Genomic DNA, 24,431 nt, shown 5'->3' with positions numbered 1-24,431 from the left:
GGAGGTGGAAGTCAGTCCTGGGGCCGTGAGATCTCAGTAGGGAGTGGAGGTGCAGAAGTGAGCAGTGTAGACAATTCTAATACGATGCTTGGCTGCAAAGAGGCAGTGAGCGGGACTTCCCTGATGGGCCAGTGGCTAAAACTCTGTGCTCCCAATGCAAGGGGCCTGGGTTCAATCCCTGGTCAGGGAACCGGATTCCACATACTGCAACTAAAAATGTTATATGCTACCAGGAAGATCAAAGATCCTGAGTGCTGCTGAGCCAAATAAATAAACAAACATGAAAAAAAGGAGGTGGGGGGGCACTTCCAGGTGGCTCAGTGGTAGAGAATCCAACTGCCAATGCAGGGGGCGTGTGTTCAATCCCTAATCCAGGAAGATGCTACAAAGCAACTAAGACATGCACCGCTACTGAAACCCACACGCCTAGAGCCTGTGCTCCACAAGAAAACCCACTGCAATGAGAAGCCACACACTGCAACTAGAGAGTGGCCCCGACTCGCCACAACTAGAGAAAAGCCCAAGATAGAGAAATGGCCGTGCGCAGCAACAAAGACCCGGTGCAGCCGTAAATAAACAAGAGAGGCGGCCAGGGGCCAGGGCAGGAGGGAAGGGGAGGCCCTCGTCCCAGAAAACAGATACCAGAAGCCCACAGCTAAATAGCTCGTTCAGGGCCACCTTCAACTTAGACATCCAGGGTGGCCCCGGACCTGCTGTCTGACCACCAATCCAGTCTCGGCTCCTCACCCACAGTCTCACACTTTTATGGGATGGGGAGAGGGAGGGAGGGAGAGGAGAGCAGTTTTTTGGCAGCCAGAAGAGGCACCTGTGACATTTTCTACCCTCTCTGCCAGGGAAGGAGCCTGTCATTAAGGCAGCCCCAGCTCACATTATTTGTTCTCACATCAGCTTCCTTTTGGTGTCAGGGAACACTGCTTCTTCACCTTGCACGGAACACACCTTTATGATCATGAATGTTCAAAGTGTTCCCTCTTCATTCAGAAGCCAGTTACAAGTAACAGCCTCCCTGGCCCCCAGACCCTTGCTTCCAGGAAACCAGGCTGTAATACCTCCACCTTTGTTTCATGCAGGCTCTGTTCACAGTGTATGTTCTAAAACCCACACAGGAGAAACACCAATGCTTTATTTCAGTCAATGATTATTCTATAGTAGACAAGAGCAAGTTAGCCAGAGTCAGATATTTAAACTACAGTGAAGAGCAGCACTATCAAAGGAGAAACAAGCTTGATGTATTCATACAATGGGATATTCTTCAGCCATAAAAAGGAATGAAGCACATTATGAATGAATCTTGAAAACATTATAGTATGCGGAAGAAGCCAGACAACCAGCAGAGGCAAATCCATAGAGACAGAAAGTAGATTAGTTGTTGCCAAGGGCTGGGGGCGAGGGCGGGGCAGAGAGAAAATGAGAAATGACTGCTTAGAGAATATGGGGTTTCCTTTGGGGTGATGAAAATGTCCTGGAACTAAACGGTAGTGATGGCTGTGCAACACTGTGAATATACCAAATGTCACTCACGTTAAATATATGTGCGAGTGCCTGTGTGCTCAGTCATGTCCAACTCTTTTCAACCCCATGGACTGGAGCCCGCCAGGCTCCTCTGTCCATAGAATTTTTCCAGGCAAGAATACTAGAGTGGGTTGCCATTTCCTACTCTGGGGGATCTTCGCAACCCACGGATTGAACCCACGTTTCTTGGGTCTCCTGCATTGGCAGGTGAGTTCTTTACCACTCGCGCCACCTGGGAAGCCTGGCTATGTTATATACATTTTACCACAATAAAAATTTAATAAAAAAAAATCTTACCTTGACACTGGAGAATAAAAAGCTCTGGCTCCAACCCCAACACCACTGAAGTAATGAGGATTTTCCACCAGCGCTTCTTAACTTTGTCTGCACACCTGAGCAGAATCACCTGAGAAGCTTTTTAAAGCCTAATGTACCTAGACTCCACTCAAGACCAATTAAACCAGGTCTCAGAGGCTGGGGCTGGGGGTAAATTGAGAAGGTCTTGGAGATTCCAGTGCACAGTTAGAGTTGAGAAGTACTGAGTTAGACTAGACCAGTGCTTCTCAAAGTGTGGTCCCCAGACCAGCATCATCAGCATCATCTGAGAATTGGTTAGAAACATAGATTTGGGGACTGCAATCAAACCCTTCTGAATCAGAAACTATGAGAGTGTTTTAGCCATCTGTGTTTTAGTAACAAATCTGTATTTTAACAAAACCCTCCAGGGGAGTCTGATACACACCAACATCTGACACCAACTCTTCTGCATCTAGACCAAGTAAGATAAAGAGTTTTCCTCCACCACTGACTGTTTACTGAGCATCAAGCATAAGCTTGCTTTGTGACAGATGCTTTGGAAGTACAGAAACCTACCTCAGCTCTCCTCAAACATCTAACCCATCTAGTGAGTTAGATTCTTGGGAAAGAAGTTGTACATTAAAACAAGATGAGCCTTTTCGTGATTGAACAGTATTCCATTGTATGTATATACCACATTTTATTTACCCCTCCATTTTTTGATGGGCACTTGGGTTATTTCCACCTTTTGGCCATTACCAATAATTCTGCCATGAACACTAGTGTACAAGTATCTGTTTGAGTTCTTGCTTTCAATTCCTTTCATTACATACCTTGGCTTCCCAAGTGGCTCAACGGTAAAGAATCCACTTGCAATGCAGGAGATAGGGGTTCGATCCCTGGGTTGGGAAGATCCCCAGAGAAGGAAATAGCAACCCACTCCAGTATTGCTTATAAAATTCTATGGACAGAGGAGCCTGGCAGACTTCCATCCACGGAGTTGCAAACAAGTTGGACGTAACTTAGTGACTAAATAACAACAAAATTGCTAGGTATTATAATAATTGTGTTTAACTTTTTAAGGAATCATCAAACTATTTTCCACAGCCATGTACCACCAGGAATATACATTTGGAATGATGGAAAAAGTTCTGGAAAGAACTAGTGATGATGACTTCACAATAGTGTAAATGTAATTAATACCACTGGATTCACTTTCAGTTCAGTCGCTCAGTCGTATCCGACTCTCCGCGACCCCATGAATCACAGCACGCCAGGCCTCCCTATCCATCACCAACTCCCGGAGTTCACTCAAACTCATGTCCACAGAGTCGGTGATGCCATCCAGCCATCTCATTCTCTGTCGTCCCCTTCTCCTCCCGCCCCCAACCTTTCCCACCATCAGAGTCTTTTCCAGTGAGTCAACTCGTCGCATGAGATGGCCAAAGTATTGCAGTTTCAGCTTTAGCATCAGTCCTTCCAATGAACACCCAGGATTGATCTCCCTTAGAATGGACTGGTTGGATCTCCTTGCAGTACAAGGGACTCTCAAGAGTCTTCTCCAACACCACAGTTTAAAATGGTTTAAAATGGTAAATTTTATGTATATTTTACCACACACACACATGCAAGATTAAAGACATGAAATGAGCCATGAAAACAAATTTAGAAAAGAAAGTTATGTTCCTAATGGCTCAACATTGAATAAAAATGACTTTAAACACCATAATTATGTTTCCATAATGACACATATAGCAGTGTATTAAAAAGATGGTGTGTGCAGTTCTTACTAGTCAGAGATGGTCCCTGCCTGAGCATGGAGAAGGAATATTTTTAATATGCTTGTTTTTGGAGGGTAGGGCAGGATGTCTGGGGCTACTGGGGACTTAGCACGCTTACAGTGACCAAAATTCCTTTGTGAACCAGTCAAAGATCAAAGAGAATAACAAGTACTGAGCATGCAGAGGTGATGGGCCTGGCTAGGTTTCCCTACTGGGGTTAAGCTGTTACCACCTCAGCAACTTGGCTAACTTTTTAGCGGTTTTGTTCAAGAACCACTTTGATGTGTGGGCTCAGAGGGAAGAGTCAGGGATACAGGAATGAATGGGATGAGCTGAGAACCCAGCACGGTGGTTCCCAACCGTCAGTGAGAACCAGAATCACCCACTGGGCTCATTCAGCGACAGATGCTGGGCGCCACCCCCAGAGTGTCTGGGTCAGGGCGTCTGGGGTGGGGCCCAAGGTTTCCAACAGATTCCTAGGTGATGATGGTGGTGATGCTTGTCCAGGGACTGTACTTTGAGAACCACTGGTCTACTGGGGTTGGTAAGTGTAGGTGCCTCTAGGAAAGGTAAATGTAAAGGCTCCAGGACAGTGAGACACTTGGTCCTGCCTTTGGGGAGTGAGAGGGGAAGGGAGAGGGTGTTCCAGGGAGATGAGAGGCAGCTGGGTGTGTCTCAGCATTGCTGCGATAAAGATGGGGTGGGGAGCAGGCTCAGAGGAGTCCCGAGAAGCGGGCAGAGCTTCACCACATCGAACACTCTCTAAGGCAACAGAACCTAAAAGGGTGCCGGAGACAGGAGCAAAAGCAATAGCTGGCACCATCTATCTTTGACAGCTACGAAACCCCACCCTCCTCCCTATAAAAGCCTTCCCTCCAGACAGAACCTGACAAATGCCTGGAAGCCAAAGGGTAAATGGCTGCAAAGTCTCCTCCTAGCTATACCTGAACCTCCCCTCTCCCCAGCAATACTGGAAAGGGGTTATTGCAGGGGGAGGGGCCCTCTAAATACAGCAAGGTGTGGGGGAAGGGCTTCCCCAGGGCTAGCAGAGAGCTGAGCTGATGGCCCCAGTCTTGCAGCTCACCTTTGTTCACCCTCCAGCCTGCCCTACTGGCCCCACTGCCACGGGGTGGTTGCCAAAGAGTGGTTGGGAGGACTTTACCCCATCCCAGTCCCTTCCCTCTCAAAGTGACACCCCCCCCAAAAAAATTGAAATAATAAAAGGAAAAGTTTGATATAAAGTATGGATTAGAGCATCCTTAGAAAACTTTCTTATTTCTATTGAAATAAGAATAATCTTTCTTATTGATCTATAACAATAAAAACCAAGGAAGCAGAATGGGCCTTCTATGGCTATCCAGCTTTAAGCTTTGTAAATAATAAGTAACCGTGATCCTCCAGCCCTTGCTCTGCTCCTCTTCTAACATTAACAAAGAAAAAGCTTCAACACCAGTTTGGCTCCTTGACCTCTGTTTATAATAAAATCCTAAGACATCATCGGTTAGTCATTAACCCACCCCTCTAGTAGCCTTCTTTCCTTTGGGGCAGGATATAGGGCTTTATGGCTATGCCTCTCCACTTGACTGGCAGGAAAACAGATAGAGTCAACACAGTGTGGCTTTCTGCTCAGCGGGGACAAGAATCCAGCCAGGGCAGATACTGTGGGAACCCCATACTGCTGAACAGTTCAGCTCCCTGGACTTGAATGAGAAGCCATATATCTTTTAATCAACTCCGTTAGACGTATTTTTAGGATTTCCCTGATGGTCCAGTGGTTAAGAATCCACCTGTCAATGCAGGGGACATGGGTTTAATCCCTGGTCCTGGAAGATCCCACATGCCTTGGAGCAACGAAGTCTGTGTGCCGCAGCTACTGAAGCCCGTACCCCAGAGCCTGTGCTCCACAAGAGAAGGCGCTGCAACGAGAAGCCTGAGCACCCTAACTATACAGTAGTCCCTGCTCGCTGCAACTCGAGAAAGTCTGCACACAGCAACAAAGACCCAGTGCAGCCAAACATAATAAAAATTTAAAAAAAATTTTTTAATGTGACTTCTACATCCTAACAACATCCTGAGAATGTGTAGTATTTATTTTTAAATATTTATTTATTTGCACCAGGTCTTTACTTGCAGCATGCACACTCTTTAGTTGTGGCATGTGGGATCTAGGTCCTTGACCAGGGATCGAACCCGGGTCCCCTGCACTGGGAGCATGGAGTCTTAGCCACTGGACCACCAGGGAAGTCCCATAATGTATGACATTAAGATGGGTTTAGAGAGGATACAGAGGCTGCCTTCTCTTCTGAATGGGGTCCTGTGGCTTAGCTGTGTTCTCTGTGGCTCCAGCCATAGGACCACAGAGGATGGGTGACCCCTGGGGAAACGTGGGTCCCAGCTCTCTGAAAGGAGTGTACCTGAGCAGGTGCTGAATGACACCCACTCAGCCTTGTCACAGGGCAACACCCAGCCTAGCTAAGAGGAAGCCAGGTGAACCTTAGGTTCTTTCTGAGTCTGTGCCCAGGCATTCACACAGACACTGAAGGGTCTATCCCAAGGGTGTGGCTACCACCACTCCCTTGTTACCATACCAGTGTCAGGGGCGCCAGGTAGGTCTGAGGGACAGACTTAGAAAGGCCCCAAAGGACAAATATCAAAATAAAATGATAATGAATGAATTTTTTTTTTTGATCCAGACTTGTCAGATATAGTCCAAGTTACAGGCAATATTTATCTTCATTAAATTTTCTGTTATTCTTAAGCACACAGGATGCAGTCAGTGAGAAAGAATAATCAGTAAGAAACAACAATCAAACTGTACCAGTAATTATATGGTTCTGGTCTTCTACGGAGCTATATATGCTTTTTTTTATTATAATATATGCTGTCACATATGTAGAAATTACTCAAGCCCATTAAGTGTTTTACTTACCCCTATACCATGTCTGCAAACATTATAAAATACTAAAATTATCCTTCATTTACTTGCATAGATTGTTATTTGCCCAAGGCTGTAGTGAGTCTGTATGTACATAAGTATGAGTAAATACACCCATGTTGGAGATAAATAAAAGGAGGACCTGTAGATAAAAGAAACCTATGGGACATATTAACCAGTCATGATACACAGACCTTATTTGGACTGTGATTCAAACAAAATCTTTCATAAATCCATAAGACCTTAGCACATTCAATATCTTATAATAACCTATCATGGAAAATAATCTGAAAAAGAATATATATATATTCTTACATAAATATATATATAACTGAATCACTTTGCTGTATACCTGAAACACTGTAAATCAACTATACTTAAAAACAGGAAAACAAATTATGAGATAACGGGGACAACTGAACATGCACTGGATATTTGATGACATTAAGAAACCACTGTTAACAGTTTTTAGATGTGAAGATGATATGAGGTTATTTTTAGAGAGTTCTTACCTTTAGTTGTAAATAAGCATCCACAGATTTTCTTCAAAGTAATCCGGTCGAGGGAAATGGATGGGGTGGGGGATAAGGGTAACACTAAATCTGTCACGAACAGATGGGCACATGGGGCCATTCTACTGTGCTCTTCACTTTTGTACCTGCTTTAAAGTTTTGTTTAAATTTTAAAACAAGACAAGTTCACTTTAAAAGACCACATTGACTCTTTTAGGCTCATGGATGTACTTGGGCTGCGTGCATCTCAGAATGTGAGAAACTGAGACTGCCTGTCATCCCACAGTCAGTCTTCTCTCTGATCGCCTCTGCAGACCTGTGAGTTCTAGGATTTCTGGCTCTGTTTGTCAGACCATGGGCTTCCTTTCCAGGAAGGCTTCAGTGTACCGGTCTGATCTATTCAGCACTTACTGCATGCCTCCTGCAGCCCAGAGTTAACTTCCACCTCTGCCTCCAGGCCCTCCCCTCCCTTACTCTCTTTTCAGGGCCATACTACATGGCTTTCTTCTGGAACCATCCTTCCTTATCTGCTTCCTTTTTCTTCTGCATGGAAGTGTGCTGAAGTCTCTCCATTAAAAAACAAAAATGCTTCTCATCGCCCTCATCTTCCTATGACCACACATGCCCTTCTCCTATCCCTTTATGGCCAGATTTCTTAAGAAACTGTTCATTAAGTAAATGCCACTATGTGCTCAGACACAGGGGAGGGATGTGACATTGGCCTCTAGGCTTCCTAAGGTCTTTGGAACTTGAAGGCAGAATTCTAGCCTGAAACAGGTTTATGATAACAGTCACAGGGGAGATGGTTAAACGACAATTCAAGAAAGTGCTGGAGTCGCTTGTCCAGGACTTGAGCTTGTTTTTGAAGATGGAAAAGATTTGCAAAGGTGGAGAGGAAATGAGGCATTTAGAGCAGATTTGTAGCATAAGAACATTTGTAAAGGTTGTTTTGAGGATGGGGCAGCTGGCCTGACTATGGCGGTCGACCTTGGGAAGGTGTGAGGGCTTTTGAAGGCCTCAATTGGGACTTCCCTGGTGGTCCAGTGGTTAAGATTTTGCCTTCTAATGCAGGGGATGTGGGTTCAATCCCTGGTCTTAGAACTAAGATCCCACATGCCCTGTGGCACAGCCAAAAAAAGAAAAAGAAAAAAATTAATGAAGGCCTTGAAAGGCTAAAACTGTGAAAGATGGCTATGGGTCTACTTTGTTTTTTGGGAGACAGGAGCAAGGCAGGGCATGCTGTGGAGAAAGGGATGGATGGGCGCAGGGCTACACCTGGTTAATCCAGTTGCAACAAGAAAGGAGCCTGGCAGCCAACAGGAAAGGCTGGGGTGGGGACCCTGCAGGGATCCTTTGCAGTGTGACATGTTGAGGGAGAGGGCCTAACCCAGGATGGTAGGTGTGGTGGTGGTGATGGAAACTTGGGACTCCATGACCCACCCTGAGGGCAAAGGATGGATCAGACTGACCTGGCTCTGAGATTTTGAGCATTTGAGCTTTGGAAGAGTGGGGTCATTTGTCCTCTATCAAGGCTTCAGTTCAGTTCAGTTCAGTCACTCAGTCGTGTCCAACTCTTTGCGACCCCATGAATCACAGCACGCCAGGCCTCCCTGTCCATCACCAACTCCCGGAGTTCGCTCAAACTCATGTCCATCGAGTCGGTGATGCCATCCAGCCATCTCATTCTCTGTCGTCCCCATCTCCTCCCACCCCCAATCCCTCCTAGCATCAGACTCTTTTCCAGTGAGTCAATTCGTCACATGAGGTGGCCAAAGTACTGGAGTTTCAGCTTCAGCATCAGTCCTTCCAATGACAAGGCTTAGCACCATCAAATTGAGATCTAGGCCGTAACACATCAACCAACTGCACTCTCTGGACATTATCTGAATCCTGAATTTTACAAACAACTGTTAAAAAAGATATGAAAACAACAAGGTCCTGCTGCATAGCACAGGGAACTATAGTCAATATTCTGGGATTAAATCATCCTGGAAAAGAATATAAAAAAGAATGGGTATATGTATAATGAATCACTTTGCTGTTAACACAACCGTGTAAATCAACTACACTTCCATAAAATATAATTTTTTAAAGACAGGAGAAGAGGAATGAGGAGCTTTAATTACAGTTATTAAAAATAAAGATCATCCATTTTCAAATAAAAAGATATAAGACGATTGGAAATTTTTAAAATTCTGACTGGTTTTAGTAAAATTAAGGAATGGTGAACTTTTTGAGTGTGGTAATGGTATTATGCTTTTGTTCCAAGAGCCCTTGTATTTTAAAGACATACTGAAATATGCACTGATGAAGTATATTCGGATTTGTTTTAAAAATCATCCAGGGTTGGGGAGCGTGGGTATGGTAGAGATGGAGGCAGATTGGCTAAGGATTGTTAGCCGTCAAAGCCAGGGTATGAGGGGCTCACTTTGCTCCTCTCCCTATGGTTCCACACATTCGGCGTTTTCCCTGAAACCATCCTGGTCCTTGGGGGAACGCAAGTCTTTACCCTGGGACTCAATAACACCTTGCTGGGAAGCATGAGAGGCGCTTTGAGCTGTGCCACGTTCATCTCCTGTTACAATTCAAAACAGAAATTTGGCCCGCTTCTGTTTTGCCTCAAACAGAAAAATTCATGAACTGGAAAGAAATAATGCCTTGATTTTAGTTGGGAAAACAAACGGGGAGATCCGTGTGATCTCCTTTTTATCATGATCTTGGGAGGAATCTAATCCATGGAAGAGGGAAAGGCACAGCTCAAGAGAAAAGTCACAGTTTGACGGTAGCTGGAAATGCTTCTTTTGAGTCAGTCCTGGGAGAGGTTTTCTGGTAGCACAGCCATTGGCATGAGTGTGACAGCTGAGAGCCAGCTGAAAGATGATTTAGCTGCCGACGAAAAGGCAGTGTTAGAGCAGCAACAAGTCACATGTTGCCCGCACAGCAGCTGGGGCAGAAAGGAGCCGCTGCCGACATGCCTGACGCTGGGAGCCTCGGTGCAGGCCCCCACCCTGGCACCTCTCTCACCTACAAGCCAAAGAGATGGGAGGCTGCTCTGACAATGTCCCTAGCCGTGTAAGAAGGGGACACAGTCATCACATGCTGGCGGAGGGTCCCGTGAACTCCAATAAAATCCCACACTTGGCAGATCATCTCTCCAAGCCAGGGACCAGCAATTGGATTTATCTTTCAGTGAGTGGCTCCAAACAGAGCAAAACCTTATGCAGGTACATGAGAAAAATAGGAGCGTAAATTCTGAACCTGAGCAAGTGACATCATTTTTCATTTCTCTTTTGATAGGAAAAAAAAAAAAAATTATGTGGGGGAATAGAAAGAAGCCAGGGGGATTAATACAGGCACTTACTTCCCTGAGAGGAACAAGCACAAAATTAGCGGGAGAATCTAGCTCAGTAAACATGTGAGGGCCTGCTTTGTGCCAGGCACTGCGGCCAAGGCAGGGATGAATGAGACACGGTCCTTGCCTTCAAGGAGATCACAGGACGGGGAGGAAACGGGCCTGGACAAAATCTCCCAGATAAACCCTGAAACAGAAGGAACAGAAGTTCTGTGATCCAGGCAAGGTAACTCTGTTACTAAGCCAAAGTCTGACTTTGGGCAAATCACTTCATCTCAATTTTTCATCTACAAAATGCGGCAGTTCTTGCCTTGTGGGCCCACAGAGTTGTAGAGGTGTAAGGACCAAAACTACTAATATCATTGTCGCTATCACCATCAACCATAATGAGGAGGAGGAGGAGAAAAGTCTAGACTCTGCGGCCCTAAGGGCCTGCGATGGGCACTCAGGACGAGCGACCCCCCACCCCCACCCCATGGTCGGCAGCTGAGACCGGCAGCACTGGCCCAGCCTGGGGAACGGCAGCACCCTGTGCCCTCATTTCACAGCTGGTTCCCACTAGGCACCCCGTCCCATGCCCAGGAGCTGCCTTGGCGTGAGCAGTTCTTTCCAACCCGTTCCAGCTGGCCTGATACAGAGGTGAAGGTGCTTAGTCCCAGTAATCTTGGTAAATCTCCGAGCTTGGGAGCCAGAAGGGATCTTCCAGAACATAGTGTCCACCCCTCCCATTGGTCCAAAGGGCGAAGGAGACTCAGGCAGGGAATGTGACCTGCTTGGGATCACTCATGGAGGGGCGGTGGTTGGGGGGGCGAGTCGGGGGAGCAGCTAGATCTGGTTCTTTGGACTCTCCGGGTCCAATACCGTTGCTTCTCTTTCCTAGGAATTTCTCTCTTTTTCAACCATGAACTCTGTTGCCTTTTTTTTTTTTTTTAGTATTTATTCCTTTGGCTGTGCAGGGTCTTAGTTGTGACATGTGGGATCTAATTCTCTGACCAAGGATTGAACCTGGGCCCCCCGCATTGGGAGGGCAGAATCTTAACCACTGGACCATGAGGGACCAACCAGGGAAGTCTCTTTGGTTTCCTTTTATATCATTAGTCTTTTCTGCTCCCAAACACCTAATTTAGCCAACTTTCAAGGAAGATTACTTAGGACAAAAGAACAATGCCTCCTGATAACGCTTCCTGGGGGCTCTCATTCTTTGGGGATTATTTTTATGCAGTGCCTGTTACGCACGAGCTCCCAATCACGATGTGGGTTCACAGACATGACATGGGAGGGCCTGGGCCTCTCTTTCAGGTGAACCCCTGCTCTGGGAAAAGACAGTTCTTCTTATTCAGTTCCCTTTAGCTACGGGATTCACAGCTTTGCCACTTCTTCACTTCCTGAGTTTCTTCCCTTCAGGCCTGTCTGGCAGCTTCTGCCACCCTGACCTCGGGCCCAGATGCTGCTGTGAGCAGAGCAAAGGCTGGCGGCCTCACTCTGGAAGGCTTGCCACCTGGTAGCTGCACCTCCTCCTGACCCTCAGGGTTTGCATGATACCTCTTGACAGCTTCCCCTCTGTTCCCTGCGGTCTCTAAGGAATTTGGTTTTGCCCTCAGCTGAGTAACCGCCCTGCTCCGGTCTGCTCCCTGGAGTGATTGCCTGGGTGTCCTCCAGCCTTCCTCTCCCCTAGTCGCCATCTTGGTCCAGGGCTTTGAGGCTGTGGAAATAAAAACAACACAGTCCAGGAGAAACTGTGATATGTGAGAGCTGAGAAAACTGGTGTCCAGTGAGAGGCTGAACTAGAGAGTCTGGAATCCCTTCAAGTTCCAACATTTCTGAAAAGGTATACCTGAAGGTTGACAGCCTGAAAAATTAGATTCTCCTAAGTGTGTCCAGCAAGGAGATCCAACCAGTCCATTCTAAAGGAGATCAACCCTGGGTGTTCATTGGAAGGACTGATGCTAAAGCTGAAACTCCAATACTTTGGCCACCTCATGTGATGAGTTGACTCATTGGAAAAGAGTCTGATGCTGGGAGGGATTGGGGGTGGGAGGAGACGGGGACGACAGAGAATGAGATGGCTGGATGGCATCACCGACTCGATGGACATGAGTTTGAGTGAACTCCGGGAGTTGGTGATGGACAGGGAGGCCTGGCGTGCTGTGATTCATGGGGTCTGAACTGAACTGAACTGAAGTGTGTCCAGACATAGAGCCAACTCCTCATAGCATCTAAAAAAAAAATTTTTTTTTCTCTATTTATTTACTATTTCCAGTGCTCTCTCGTGCCTCCTGAAGCTCCAAGTTTCTCCTGGGATAATTTCCCGTAAAGCCTAAAGAACTTTCATTCACATTTCTTACAGAGTATTTCTGCTGGTCACAGATTCTCTAGTTTTACCTGATAATACTCATTTTCACTGGTTATAGAGTTCTGGGGTTGACAGTTTTCTTTCAACATTTTAAATATTTGTTTGTTTGTTTGTTTATTTATTTGGCTGCACCTGGTCTTGGCTGTGGAATGCAGGATCTTTACTTGTAGCACTGGAATCCTCAGCTGCAGCATGTAGGATTTTTTTAGTTGGGGCATGTAGAAAACTCTTAGTTGCAGCATGTGGGATCTAGTACTCTGACCAGGGCTCGAACCTGGGTCTCCTGCACTGGAAGTGTAGAGTCTTAGCCACTGGACCACCAGGGAAGTCCCTCCTCATAGCATTTTAAATGAATGTAGGCACCAAGTTTTGCTTCTGACTCTCCCTATTCTCCAGTTAGAGAACAAGGCAGGAGGGGATGGGGATTCTGTGAAGCAGACACACGCACACGCACACGCGCACACACATACACACACATTCTCTCTCTCTCAACAATGCTGTGGTCTATGGAAGAGTGCCCAGAAGAAGTGGTGTTCCCTCCCCCCACTCCATCTCAGTACACCTTTCCTTGTGCTGAAATACTAATGAATGAACTCCAGGTGGCAAACCTTGATTCCCAACTCCTAGACAGCCCACAGGGCACAATTGTTCCACCACAACGAGCCATGACCTGCCAGTTATTCGCTTTTCTGGAGAAATCTCAGCTTGAAAATCCATTTAATTACCATGGGAGATAATCTTTTAAACACAGCCTGACATTCTTGAAAGACTTTTCCCTGTGGGAGTCAGAAATTTTATCTGCAGTGGGACTGGATTGTTTATTTTCATTTCCAGGGGAAGGACTATTACCTGGTAGTTAGCAAGAAGCCTGAGCCCTGGAGGGTTTATTTGTTAAGTCTGTTCCTCCTCACTGCTGGTTTGTCAATTAGATTGTAATAATTAGTTTGTAATGTTGTCATTCTTTTCCCCGGTGTAAACACTGCATTTAGTTCTGTGATTACTTGCTATCTTTCAAGTTTCCCTATCAGGTTGCAGGGCTTTTACTTACTCTAGATTTGGGTATTCAGAGTCACTGTCCTCAAGGGTTTCCTATCAGGAAGATCACAGCCTAGATTACCAGCCTCAAAGACCAACCTGGAGTTGTAGTCAGTTAGACACCAATTTTTCCAACGTGGGACATTCCAGTGGATTAAATAAATTCTTCCCTGCTAGAAGAGGGGACGGGACCAGGGCAAGAGAGGTAGGGGAATAAGGGGTACAAACTATTAGGTATAAGACAAGTTACAAAGATATTGTACAACAAGGGGACTATAGCCTATATTTTATAATACTTTTAAATGGATTATAACCTTTAAAAATTGAGAATCACTATATTTACATCTGTTTTATTATAATATTATATACTATATGATATTGTATTATATATATTATATTATATTGTATTAATTATAATTATATAATTATATAATATAATTATAATTTTATTGTATTAATATTACTATTATATCAATGTTGTATTAATATATTAATATTAATAATATATTGTTATTAATGTTGTATTAATATATTGATATTAATATGTTGTGTTAATATAATTAATATATTAATAAATAATATATTACTTGTATTAATAATTAATATTATTAAATAATTAATATTATAATTATATAATATTATACAATAACTATACATCAAACCAGTCAGTCCTAAAGGAAATCAACTCTGAATATTCACTGGAAGGATTGATGCTGAAGCTCCAATACTTTTGCCACCTGAGTTGGCAAAGAGACAACTCAATGGAAAAGACCCTGATCCTGGGAAAGATTGAAGTCAGGAGGAGAAGGGGGTGACAGAGGATAAGATAGTTGGATGGCATCATCAACTCAGTGGATGTGAGTTTTAGCAAACTCTGGGAGATAGTGAAGGACAGGGAAGCCGGGCAACAGTCCATGGGGTCGCAAAGAGTTGGACACAACTGTGACGGAACAATGACAACAACAAATACATCAATTTTTAAAAGTACCAAAGGGAAGACAGCCAGAGATTTTAAACTGAACTTAAAAAAATATACAAAAAACTAATTACCTTTGCTTCTAAAACACAAAAAATTTAAAAAAACAATTATTCCCTCCTAGAATGCAAGCATGGATGGCCCCAAGACCCAGAGTAACTGCTGCTCATAGTAGGTGTTCAATATACAGATGCTAAATTGCTGAGAGTCATGAGGTCTTCTTGCGGAATGGATGTGCGCTGGGTTGAAATATGAACAATGTACAGTACAAAGTGAAGTCCCTGCCATGGGCCCCCTCTCTCCCCACATTACTTCAAAAGCAAACCGTCTGGAGACGTTTGCATGCCCTGATTCTGTAGGCTGCGGTCCTGGGACCCTGAAGAGCATATCTCTGGGGATTAAGAATAGAAAAGGAATAACTGTACTGCACACAGAATTAGAAGGTGAGGAAAAAGCTCTAGTGGAAAACTGACTAAGTCGTGGGCTTGAACCTCCCGTTCCAGGTCCCGACGGGGAGAAGAGCTGGTCCAAGACCTACCCTTCCTGTGGGGGCCTGCTGCAGTCCCCGATAGACCTGCACGATGACATCCTGCGGTACAACGCCAGCCTAGGGCCCCTGGCCTTCCAAGGCTACAACCAGTCTGCCAGTCCGCAGTTTGTCCTCACCAACAATGGCCACTCAGGTGAGGGAGTGACGCCGGAGACCTGCAGTGGTGGCTGAGCTTCCCTTGGCTCCCTGGCCTCTTGAGTCTGCTGGGTGGGGGTTGGGGGGGGTGTTCCGATGAGGCACCCAGGAAGGAGAGCAGAAGGGAGCCCTTGAGGAATCCTTGGACCACTCTCTGCAGGAGACTCTGCAGGCCCTGGGCTCAGGTGGTTCTGCTGGGAAACTACCTCTTAGAAGCAGCACATCTCTTGGAGTAGAATGCGGGAGCGGGGATAGGCTCAAACCCCTTGACCTACTGATATGGTATGAGAGTGAATTCTGGGGCATCAAGAATAACTCAAGGGGTCACACAGTTCACTGGGGGGCTCGCCCAGGAGTCAGACCAATCTGAGTTTGAAGCCTGGCTTGACTACATATGAGTCATGAAACCTGGATAAGAATGTTAAACCCTTGAGGTTTCATCTGGAAGATGGACATATTGACAGGTACTGTAAAGACTAAAGATTCTGTATGTTAAGATCCAGAATAGAGAGAAGCTTCATAAATAGCAATTATTATTGTTGTTGTTGTTGTTGTTATATAATTTTCAGCTTGGCGGATACTTCACTGTAGGTGCCATTTTCAAAGCCAAGTGTATAACACATGAATATGTAAACAAACATCCATCCGTTGGCTAAATTAGTTCCTGCCATCATTTTCCAAGGGGAACCATGAAGGTGCTGCTGCCACTGGGATTGCTTTAGTGAAAGGGGGGCATTCTCAGAGAAAGCGCCCAGGTTTCTGAGCTGCGCCTCTCTGGTCCCCACCCCACTGCATCCCCCTGCCTCTGTCTGGGCCCTGGGCAGGTGATGCCAACCTGCCCTCAGGTAGCACCCAGCCGGCCAGGGCTCTGAAGACTGCCCCTCCTCTCCCTGCAGTGAAGGTGAAACTGCCCAAGGACATGCAGGTCCGGGGCCTCGGCGCCCGCTACAATGCCTCGCAGCTGCACCTGCACTGGGGGGACAAGAATGACCCTCACGGCTCTGAGCACACTGTCGGCGGGAAGCACTTTGCCGCCGAGGTGAGTGGGGTGGCCCAACTGGCAGAGGATTCCTGGCGGTGGGTGGTCTGGCACTCTTCCATTTGGCTGGTGTGCAGACAAGACCAGAGCATGGCGGGTGGGGTGGGGGGTGGCCTTCATGCTCTGCACACCCACCCCAGCTCTGCCGACAGCACAGGGAGGCAGAGCCACTCCAGCCGCTCTGCAGCTCATCTGTGGTGTCCCGCTTCCCTTCCTTTCCTGAACGTGCTGACTTTGTGTCCAAGTCTTTTACTGAGTGATGATGCTCCAGAGGCAGGACTCCCAGGGTGGCACCGGGGGACACACATGCCCCTTTTCTAGACATGACCCTTCTGTGCACACAGATTAAGAACCCACCAGCTTGTCTGGCTGACCCATCCCACTGCCGAGTCATACTAGGCTAAATGCTCCCCCAACTTCTCAGTTTTCTTCACACATCATGCTGTTTACATGGGTCTTTCCCAGCCCATCTTTCCTTTCCCTGGGCGTGGGTTGTGCTTGGAGCTTGGGGACCTGGGTTCAGAGTCACTCTTTTCTACCTAGCCACAAATCAAGGGATTAAAACACACTGGCATTATAACACACAGGGCATCGTGGCAAGCAGAGACTCACTGAGGACAGCTTGGGACATCACCACAGTGCTGTGCTATGTTGCCTGGAGGTGCTACCCCCAAATACCAGAGCAAACAGGAAGTGGAGCGAGAGCTTTGCTCCTGCTCTGCAAGTGTGCAGGGGAGGGTGGGGGTGGGCGAGGTTGAGTTGATCCATTCAGAGCTAGACTGGGATTGCATTTGGGGTTGTGGCTCTGAATGTTTACAGGGCAAGAAATACAAGGAGATAAATGCTACTGATCAGCCAATGGAGCCCATGATAAATAATGACAAGCCTTCTCCTCTGTTCTTAAATGCTGAACTGCTTAAGATTTTAGTCTAATTAGAGTTATAAGAGGTGAAGGGGCTGTAACTCTGGCCCAATAGGATGGCCCCACTGGAACTGCATGTATTTCAGACCAGGTCCCTCTCTGAACCTCCAGGACTTTGTTTCTTTCAGCCTAACTGCAATGAGGAAGCCTCTATTTTCCCAAGGGGAGTAAAGGAGTTAGGGTGTAGGCTGAGAGGATTTAGGCATTTAAAAATAGTCATTGTATTTTCTGCTATTAAACCATATCATGAGACCAAGAGCTTGGTGAAGATGGACCATAAATGTCAATAATACAGAAAAAACATCAGTGAAAGTGAAAGTGTTAGTCACTCAGTCGTGTCCCACTCTTTGCGACTCACCAGGCTCCTTCCACTGTCCATGAGATTCTCCAAGCAAGAATACTAGAGTGGGTTGCCATTCCCTTCTCTAGGGGATCTTCCTGACCCAGGGATTGAAGCCAGGTCTGCTGCATTGCAGGCAGATTCTTTACCACCCGAGCCACCAGGGAAGGTGACCCTAAAATGGCAGATTTTTATGGAGGGCCCTTGAAAGTGTAACAGTTTTTCTGGATTGAGTTTATATATGAAGACTCTCGTGGGAACTTACCTGGTGGTTTAAGACTCAGAGCTTCCAATGCAGGGGGTGTGGGTTCAATCCCTGGTCGGGGGAATATGATCCCTCATGCTGTGCAGTGTGGCTACATAAATATATAAAATAAAAATAACATTAAAAAAGATAAGCCTCTCTTAATCCTCTCCTCAGGGAACTGCTTTCTGTTTTTATTAGTCTTCACCTCCTCTTGATTTCATCTGAACAGGTGAGGAAAGTGCTAAAACTGACCACAAGCTCAACGGTCAGCAGTAAAAAGAAATAGGGATATAGGACCTTTGGGATTTGAGGCACACAGAGTTCTGCACCATTTCGTAAAGCAGTGCCAGGACAGGATGGTGTGGGGCAGTGCAGAGGCTACATCTTTTGGGACTAAAGATGAGGAAGCGGGAGCCCCTAAGAAATCCTTCATAGGGGACCAATGAAAAGAAGAACTAACTGGATTAATTTTTTTCCATTAGAAAAGGCCACTTGAAAAGTGAGGAACATTGAGCTGTACTTATTAAAATATGCTTGAATTCTATTTATAATCACATAAGATGGAAAAAGAGATTAATGAAGAAAAAGAAAAGAGATAAAATCTCAAGAGACAAGAATCAATAAAAATACATGTGATCATATATATAGAGAAAAGTGAAGCTGCTCAGTCATGTCCGACTCTTTGCGACCCTATGGACTGTAGCCTACAGGCTCCAATGTCCATGGCATTTTCCAGGCAAGAACACTGGAGTGGGTTGCCATTTCCTTCTCCAGGGGATCTTCCCAACCCAGGGATTGAACCTGGGTCTCTGGCATTACAGGCAGATGCTTTACCAACTGAACCACTAGGGAAGCTCATCATTAGTAGAAGATCATCTACTAATACAGTTTTTTGGAGGACAGGTGATGCCACCTTGAGGATTAAAAATCAGGTTAAACACTGTCAGAGAGACTTCCCTGGTGGTCCAGGGGTTAAGATTTCGCTTCCAAATGCTGGGGGTGTTGGTTCCATCCTGGATGGGAAGTTAAAATCCTACATGTCTCGTGACCAGAAAACCAGAACATAAAACAACAGAAGCGATACTGGAACAAATTTAAGACTTTAAAAATGGTCCACATCAAAGAAAACCAAAAAACCTTTTCAGAGCTTGTCATAATAATGTCTTGATGATTCCTAGACTGTTTTTTTTTTTTTTTAGTTTTTTAAAACTATTTTTTAGAGCATTTTAGGTTCACAGAAAAAATGGAGAGGAAGGTACAGAGATTTCCCATATACTCTTTGCCCTCAGCAACGTGCATAACCTCACCCGTTATCCGCATCACTCATCACAGTTTACCTAGACTTTTTAAACCCCAAATTTCTCAAAAATATCTCTTTTCTTCACTTTCATCATGACAAATAATTTCTACTTTGGGGAAAAAAATGAGTTTAAAGTGGTATTTTGGCGTCTACATTCATGGAGTAACATTTCTGTTGCTTGGTCTATTCAAATATGACTGATAAAACTTTTATAAAAGCCATGCTGTGACTGTCTCCACCTGAGAGGTCAATGCATGTCCTGCTCTAGCGACAGATACAATTAACTTACAGTTGGAGGTTTACTGTTTCAGCCTTCAGTTCTGAGTACAGAGTGGCCAGGCTGAGGTCAGGCATATCACGTGGGACCATTTTGCCCCAGGTTCCAGAAAAAGTAGGAAAAATGACAAGAGAGAAGTGCTCCAAGGTATCCGGGTGCTTCGCGGCTGGGATAAAAAGCCCATGTGTCCATTTATTCAGTATCTGCTGTGTACCTGGTGTGTTTCAGGCACTAAATTAGACACTGGCATACAGTGAGGGAATAAGACAGGCTGCCCTGGTGGAGCGTGTAGTCTAGAGAACTGAGAGAAAAGAGAAAGCTGGAGTGGCCACGAGGTGAGGGTCTGAGAGGCCTAATCTAGCTGGGGGTGGAGGTCCCCCTTATTTTTTCCAGTCTCCTGTAAAAGCGAGAGGTTCCCACGAGTCGCTCTCCCTGATGGACAGCAGCTCATCTCATCTCTCCCACCGCAGCTGCATATTGTCTATTACAACTCGGACCGGTACCCCAATGACAGCGTCGCCAAGGACAAGCCAGAAGGCCTCGCGGTTGTAGCTGTTCTCATAGAGGTAAGAGATGTTGAGAAGGACTTTATGTGAGATTTGAAGTCAGGAGGATGTCAGACTCAGCATTTGGTTCCACGCACACCTGTCCCATATCGGCTGTGTCCTGACTCTAGAGCAAGGGGTATTCTCCCATAGGGTTCCTTCTGCCTAGAGGCAGCACTTTCTGTGGTTGGACAGCAGAAATGGGCATGTCGTAGGTGATGCTGGAAAGCTCAGTCCTAATCCCCAGCCCTACTATACAAACATGGAATTGCCTGGTTACACAGACCTGTTGGGGTAGGGGACTCATTCATTGCTGCCCCATCCAGATGCCTGAACCCCTGGTACAGTTCCCAGTATCCAAGCTCCATCTTTTATCTGGGCCCTGGAATAAGTTCTTTTCCAAATCCCAGAAAATGGGCTTACCCCCTGATTAGCTTGCATTGTTTCCCCCAGTGAGACAGCACATATGTCGTTTCTCCACGTGCTTACTTGCCTGACTTGGCTGGCACTCAAGCTCCCTTAAGTTCTGATTAGAGAACATGTGATTTGTGGCCTTCAAGGTCACAGCCAGAGAATCAGGAGCACAAGCTATAACTCTTGCCCTGGGATACTCAACCCTTAGTGCCTTGAGCTGGAAACAGGATGTCCTGAGATGTAAGAGGACAGGACCATCACACCAACCCCCTAACGGCCTAGTGAAGCATCATGGCTGTCCTGGTAGAGTGTATCCTTCGGGGAGGATCTCAGCAGTGGTGATCATACACCCTCAGGAGAGCTCTTTCATTCACAACTGTCAAGCCAGGCTCAGCTTATTGAATTCTGTCTCTGTTCAACTTGCCCCATCTCTGTTGCAGGTGGGCTCCTCCAATCCAGCATATGACAAGATCTTCGATAACCTTAAAGCTGTAAAGTACAAAGGTGAGGGGTCCTTATTGCTTATTCACCCTCTGCTGAAGAACAGCGTATTTGCTCTTGGGTGACCTGAAAAAGAATGCAGGCAGGGGACAGGTACTGTCTGTGACCAGGTCCTGGAACCAGGTGGCTCAGAATGGGGCTGTTCCTAGGCTGTCATAGGCTCAGCTGTACCTCCGCCTTGGGGAGGAAGGTGACCTCGTACCCCAACATGTCTCTCCAGACCAAGAAGTGTTCATTCCGGGTTTCAACATAGAAGAGCTGCTGCCGGAGAGGCCTGAAGAGTACTACCGCTACAGGGGGTCCCTGACTACACCTCCCTGCTACCCCACTGTGCTCTGGACAGTGTTCCGGAACCCCGTGCAAATTTCCCAGGAGCAGGTAACTGTCGTGCTCTTCCTGGTCGTAGACCACGTGGTACCTTAGACCCTGCACCGCCTGGATCGTAATCGACGACCTGACTACCTCACTCAGAGTTTCATTGGTAGCTATTCAAAACTTCTCCAGATACCACTGGGGCCTGGAAGTGCTTTGGAAATCACAGGCTGAGCTTCAAAAGCGGAGCTGTCAGGTCAGGTGGGGAGAATGAATCTATATCCACAGTTCTTTAAATATGAGTTGTTAAGCTGTGTTTCCTAACCTGTCCCCCAGTGGAGAGTGTTCACCTCCCAGGCAGGAAAGTGCATGGCTCCTTACCTGGAGCAGAATAGACAGGATCAGGTTAGATGGTTTAACAAACCCAGGGGGTGGGAAGTGCAGCGATAAGGCACTGAGGGTCTCTGCCTTCAAGAAGCTCATGCAAGTGTGTGCCCAGTGAGTCACGTCTGACTCTTTGTGACCTCATGGACTGTAGCCTGACCAGGCTCCTCTGTCCGCGGGATTCACCAGACAAGAATACTGGAGTGGGTTGCCATTTCCTCCTCCAGGGGATCTCCCTGACCCAGGGATCAAACCCACGTCGCTTATGTCTCCTTCATTGGCAGGCGGGTTCTTTACCACTGGCGCCACCTGGGAAACCCTCAAGAAGCTCAGGCTAGTGCAGAACTTGGGGAATGGGATCCATAGCAATCATCTCTAACCCTCTCATTTCTTAGGTGATGAAAGTGAGGGTTAGAGATTCAAGGAGACTGGGGTCACCAGCTGGTGAGTGACACAGCTAAGACCCAAGGTAAAGCTGAGTTCCAAGTCACTGCTCTTGTCTGTTCAGCAGCTCAAATTCATCAGGAGGAAGCATCGTTGCCCAGGAGGCGGGTCTGCCTGCTGGCTTACAGCCCCACCACCTCCATGAGCCCAGCACAGCTCTTATTGCTGCTCCACTCTTTTTACTATGGAGTACCTGAGTAACCTCGATAAATGACAGCAAATAGGCAGACAGGAATAAAGACATGATGAATCAAGAGATGAAATGACTAGGGAGGCAGTAATGTTCTAACCCAGAAACTGCCTTCGAAACAGTTATATAGTCTACACGTGTGCATGAAAATACCATGAGAAGGTGGTGGGAGAGCTGAAAGCTGCCCCTCCCCTGTGGGTGTCTGAGTGCTGGCCCATGTGTCTTCCCACCTCAGAGGTGAGATCTGGCGGTCCTTTCCCCTGAGGTCAGGCAAGGGGGCATCACTCTGCCTTCAGGGGGTGTTTCTGCTCTTTCCCTACAGCTGATGAAGTTGGAGACAGACCTGTACTGCACACACATGGATGACCCGGCCCCCAGAGAGATGGTCAACAACTTTCGGCAGGTCCAGAAGTTTGACGAGAGGCTGGTGTATGTCTCCTTCCAACAAGGTAAGGAGATGTGGTATGTGGGCAGTGCGGTGCCACGATGTCTGTTCCATATGAAGTCAGGTCCCCTGCCCTTGGGCATTGTCACTCATGCCCTTAGGAGGTAGGTTAAGAGCACTCTGGCTGCCAAAGGAGCCAGGTATGTGAGGAGCTACTGAGTGTGGGTTTACTAAGGTCTCCCTTCACTGACCTTGACTTCCTTGAGCCTTTGTAGAGAAGCACAAGCCAGGGACTCCAGGCACATGGACCAGAATCCTCATTAAGTCTAGGTGTCTCCCACAGATGGAGAAGAGAGAGATTCACAAGTAGGACCCTTTTCCATGAGATCAAACACTGAACTTCTTCTGCTCTTGGCCTTGAGGCCCGTCTTTAGCCTTGCCAGGTGATTCATGGCACTAGCACCACCAAGGTCCAGAGTTTCTCCTTTTAGAAAATGGACATAACCCATGTCTGAGCACAAGCAGCTCATGGTCTAATGTCGCAGGGCCCATTAGACAAGAAAGCATCTTCAGAACCGCCTTTTGTCTCTTTTCCCTGAAGCTTGCACAGGCACCAAGAATCTATACTGAATAAGACATAATAGTCTGGTTTCTTCCTGAGCTGCGGAAGCTCAGTTCTTCCCTCTAAATCTCTAACTGTGACTCCCCAGATGGACATTTAACATCTTGACTTGCTCTGTATCTACATGAAGATGGTTGGGGGCCCCAGGAAGAGGCCCACAGTCTTCAAATCTCCACGTTCACTTTCTCACTGTAGACTCTTGAGCTACCCCCAACTTGGGACTCTTGAGTGGTCAGGAGAGGGGTCGCTCCATGGAAGTTCCACTTTATAACATTCTCTTTTCCTGTTCTTCTAAATGAATTGGGTAGTAGTCAAGGGTTACACGGAAATACTTCAATTCTTAAATAAAATAAAACTCTTCCTAGAGATAAGGGACTCTGCCAACATAGATCAGGTAGAATTTTGCTTGTGATTCAAGGATAACAGTCAGTTCTGTTCTTTTGCACTAAGTCTCTGCAAGTCACAGAGGATAGGGTGACAGGAACATCCTCTCCACCCCCACCTCCCAGTTAGGAGACTCAGGTTCAAGGTCACACCTTGTTCCCTCCTGGCTGCATGATATGGGAAAATAATGTCCCTTCTTCGGCCTTGGTTCCCTCAGCTATAAAGTGACAGGCTGGACTAGGTGAGCTAACATCCTTTCCGTGCTAACATGTTCTAAGTGGATACTAACAACTGCCCATCCTGACTTTACGTTGCAGGGACAGTGTGTGAGGGCAGTTACAGAGGATCAGAAGAAACCGTGCAGGAACTTGACATCCAAAAGTAACCCCCACGTGTACAATGAACATGGGGATAATTAGCCATCTTCTTAGACCAGCTCAGGTCTAAGCTGGCGCCTGTAGAGCGGGCAGTGCAATCAGGCTGGTGGCAGAGCGCTTCAGTAGACCTTCCCAGGCAGGCTGAGGGAGCTTGAGGGGCCTTAAAGCAGACGGGCTCCAGCTTAGGACACTGGCGATCACAGTCCAAATGCAGCTTTGCCACCACCTGTCCTGCATAGCTCACCTGGAGCTATTGCTCCCAGAAGCAGGGCTGGGCTCACTCCTTGGA

At 46.5% G+C, this 24,431-nt stretch overlaps 2 protein-coding genes across 3 annotated transcripts in view; one reads left to right on the top strand and one right to left on the bottom strand.

Moving 5' to 3' along the window:
• CA12 (carbonic anhydrase 12) overlaps positions 1 to 24,431 on the top strand; it is a 59,366-nt gene that overhangs the window by 26,268 nt on the left and 8,667 nt on the right. For both annotated transcript variants that reach the window (XM_055437303.2, XM_088839670.1), the window contains exons 3-8: positions 15,278 to 15,457; positions 16,356 to 16,498; positions 20,055 to 20,150; positions 20,984 to 21,047; positions 21,265 to 21,422; positions 22,697 to 22,823. In XM_055437303.2, the coding sequence (XP_055293278.2) occupies positions 15,278 to 15,457; positions 16,356 to 16,498; positions 20,055 to 20,150; positions 20,984 to 21,047; positions 21,265 to 21,422; positions 22,697 to 22,823 (768 nt within the window). The remainder of the gene's footprint in view (positions 1 to 15,277; positions 15,458 to 16,355; positions 16,499 to 20,054; positions 20,151 to 20,983; positions 21,048 to 21,264; positions 21,423 to 22,696; positions 22,824 to 24,431) is intronic.
• Positions 14,464 to 24,431, bottom strand: part of APH1B (aph-1B gamma-secretase subunit) — a 76,734-nt gene continuing 66,766 nt past the window's right edge. The window contains exon 7 of the mRNA XM_055437306.2: positions 14,464 to 24,431. This exon is cut by the window's right edge and continues 24,854 nt beyond it. The gene's annotated coding sequence lies outside the window, so the exon portion shown is untranslated.

This window comes from Moschus berezovskii, chromosome 9 (genome assembly GCF_049115385.1).
Source record: "Moschus berezovskii isolate FMDL1 chromosome 9, NW_MosBer_1.0, whole genome shotgun sequence".
Taxonomy (NCBI): Eukaryota; Metazoa; Chordata; class Mammalia; order Artiodactyla; family Moschidae; genus Moschus; species Moschus berezovskii.
Note: the sequence above shows the minus strand (reverse complement) of the source record. Positions and strands in the feature narration are given on the sequence as shown.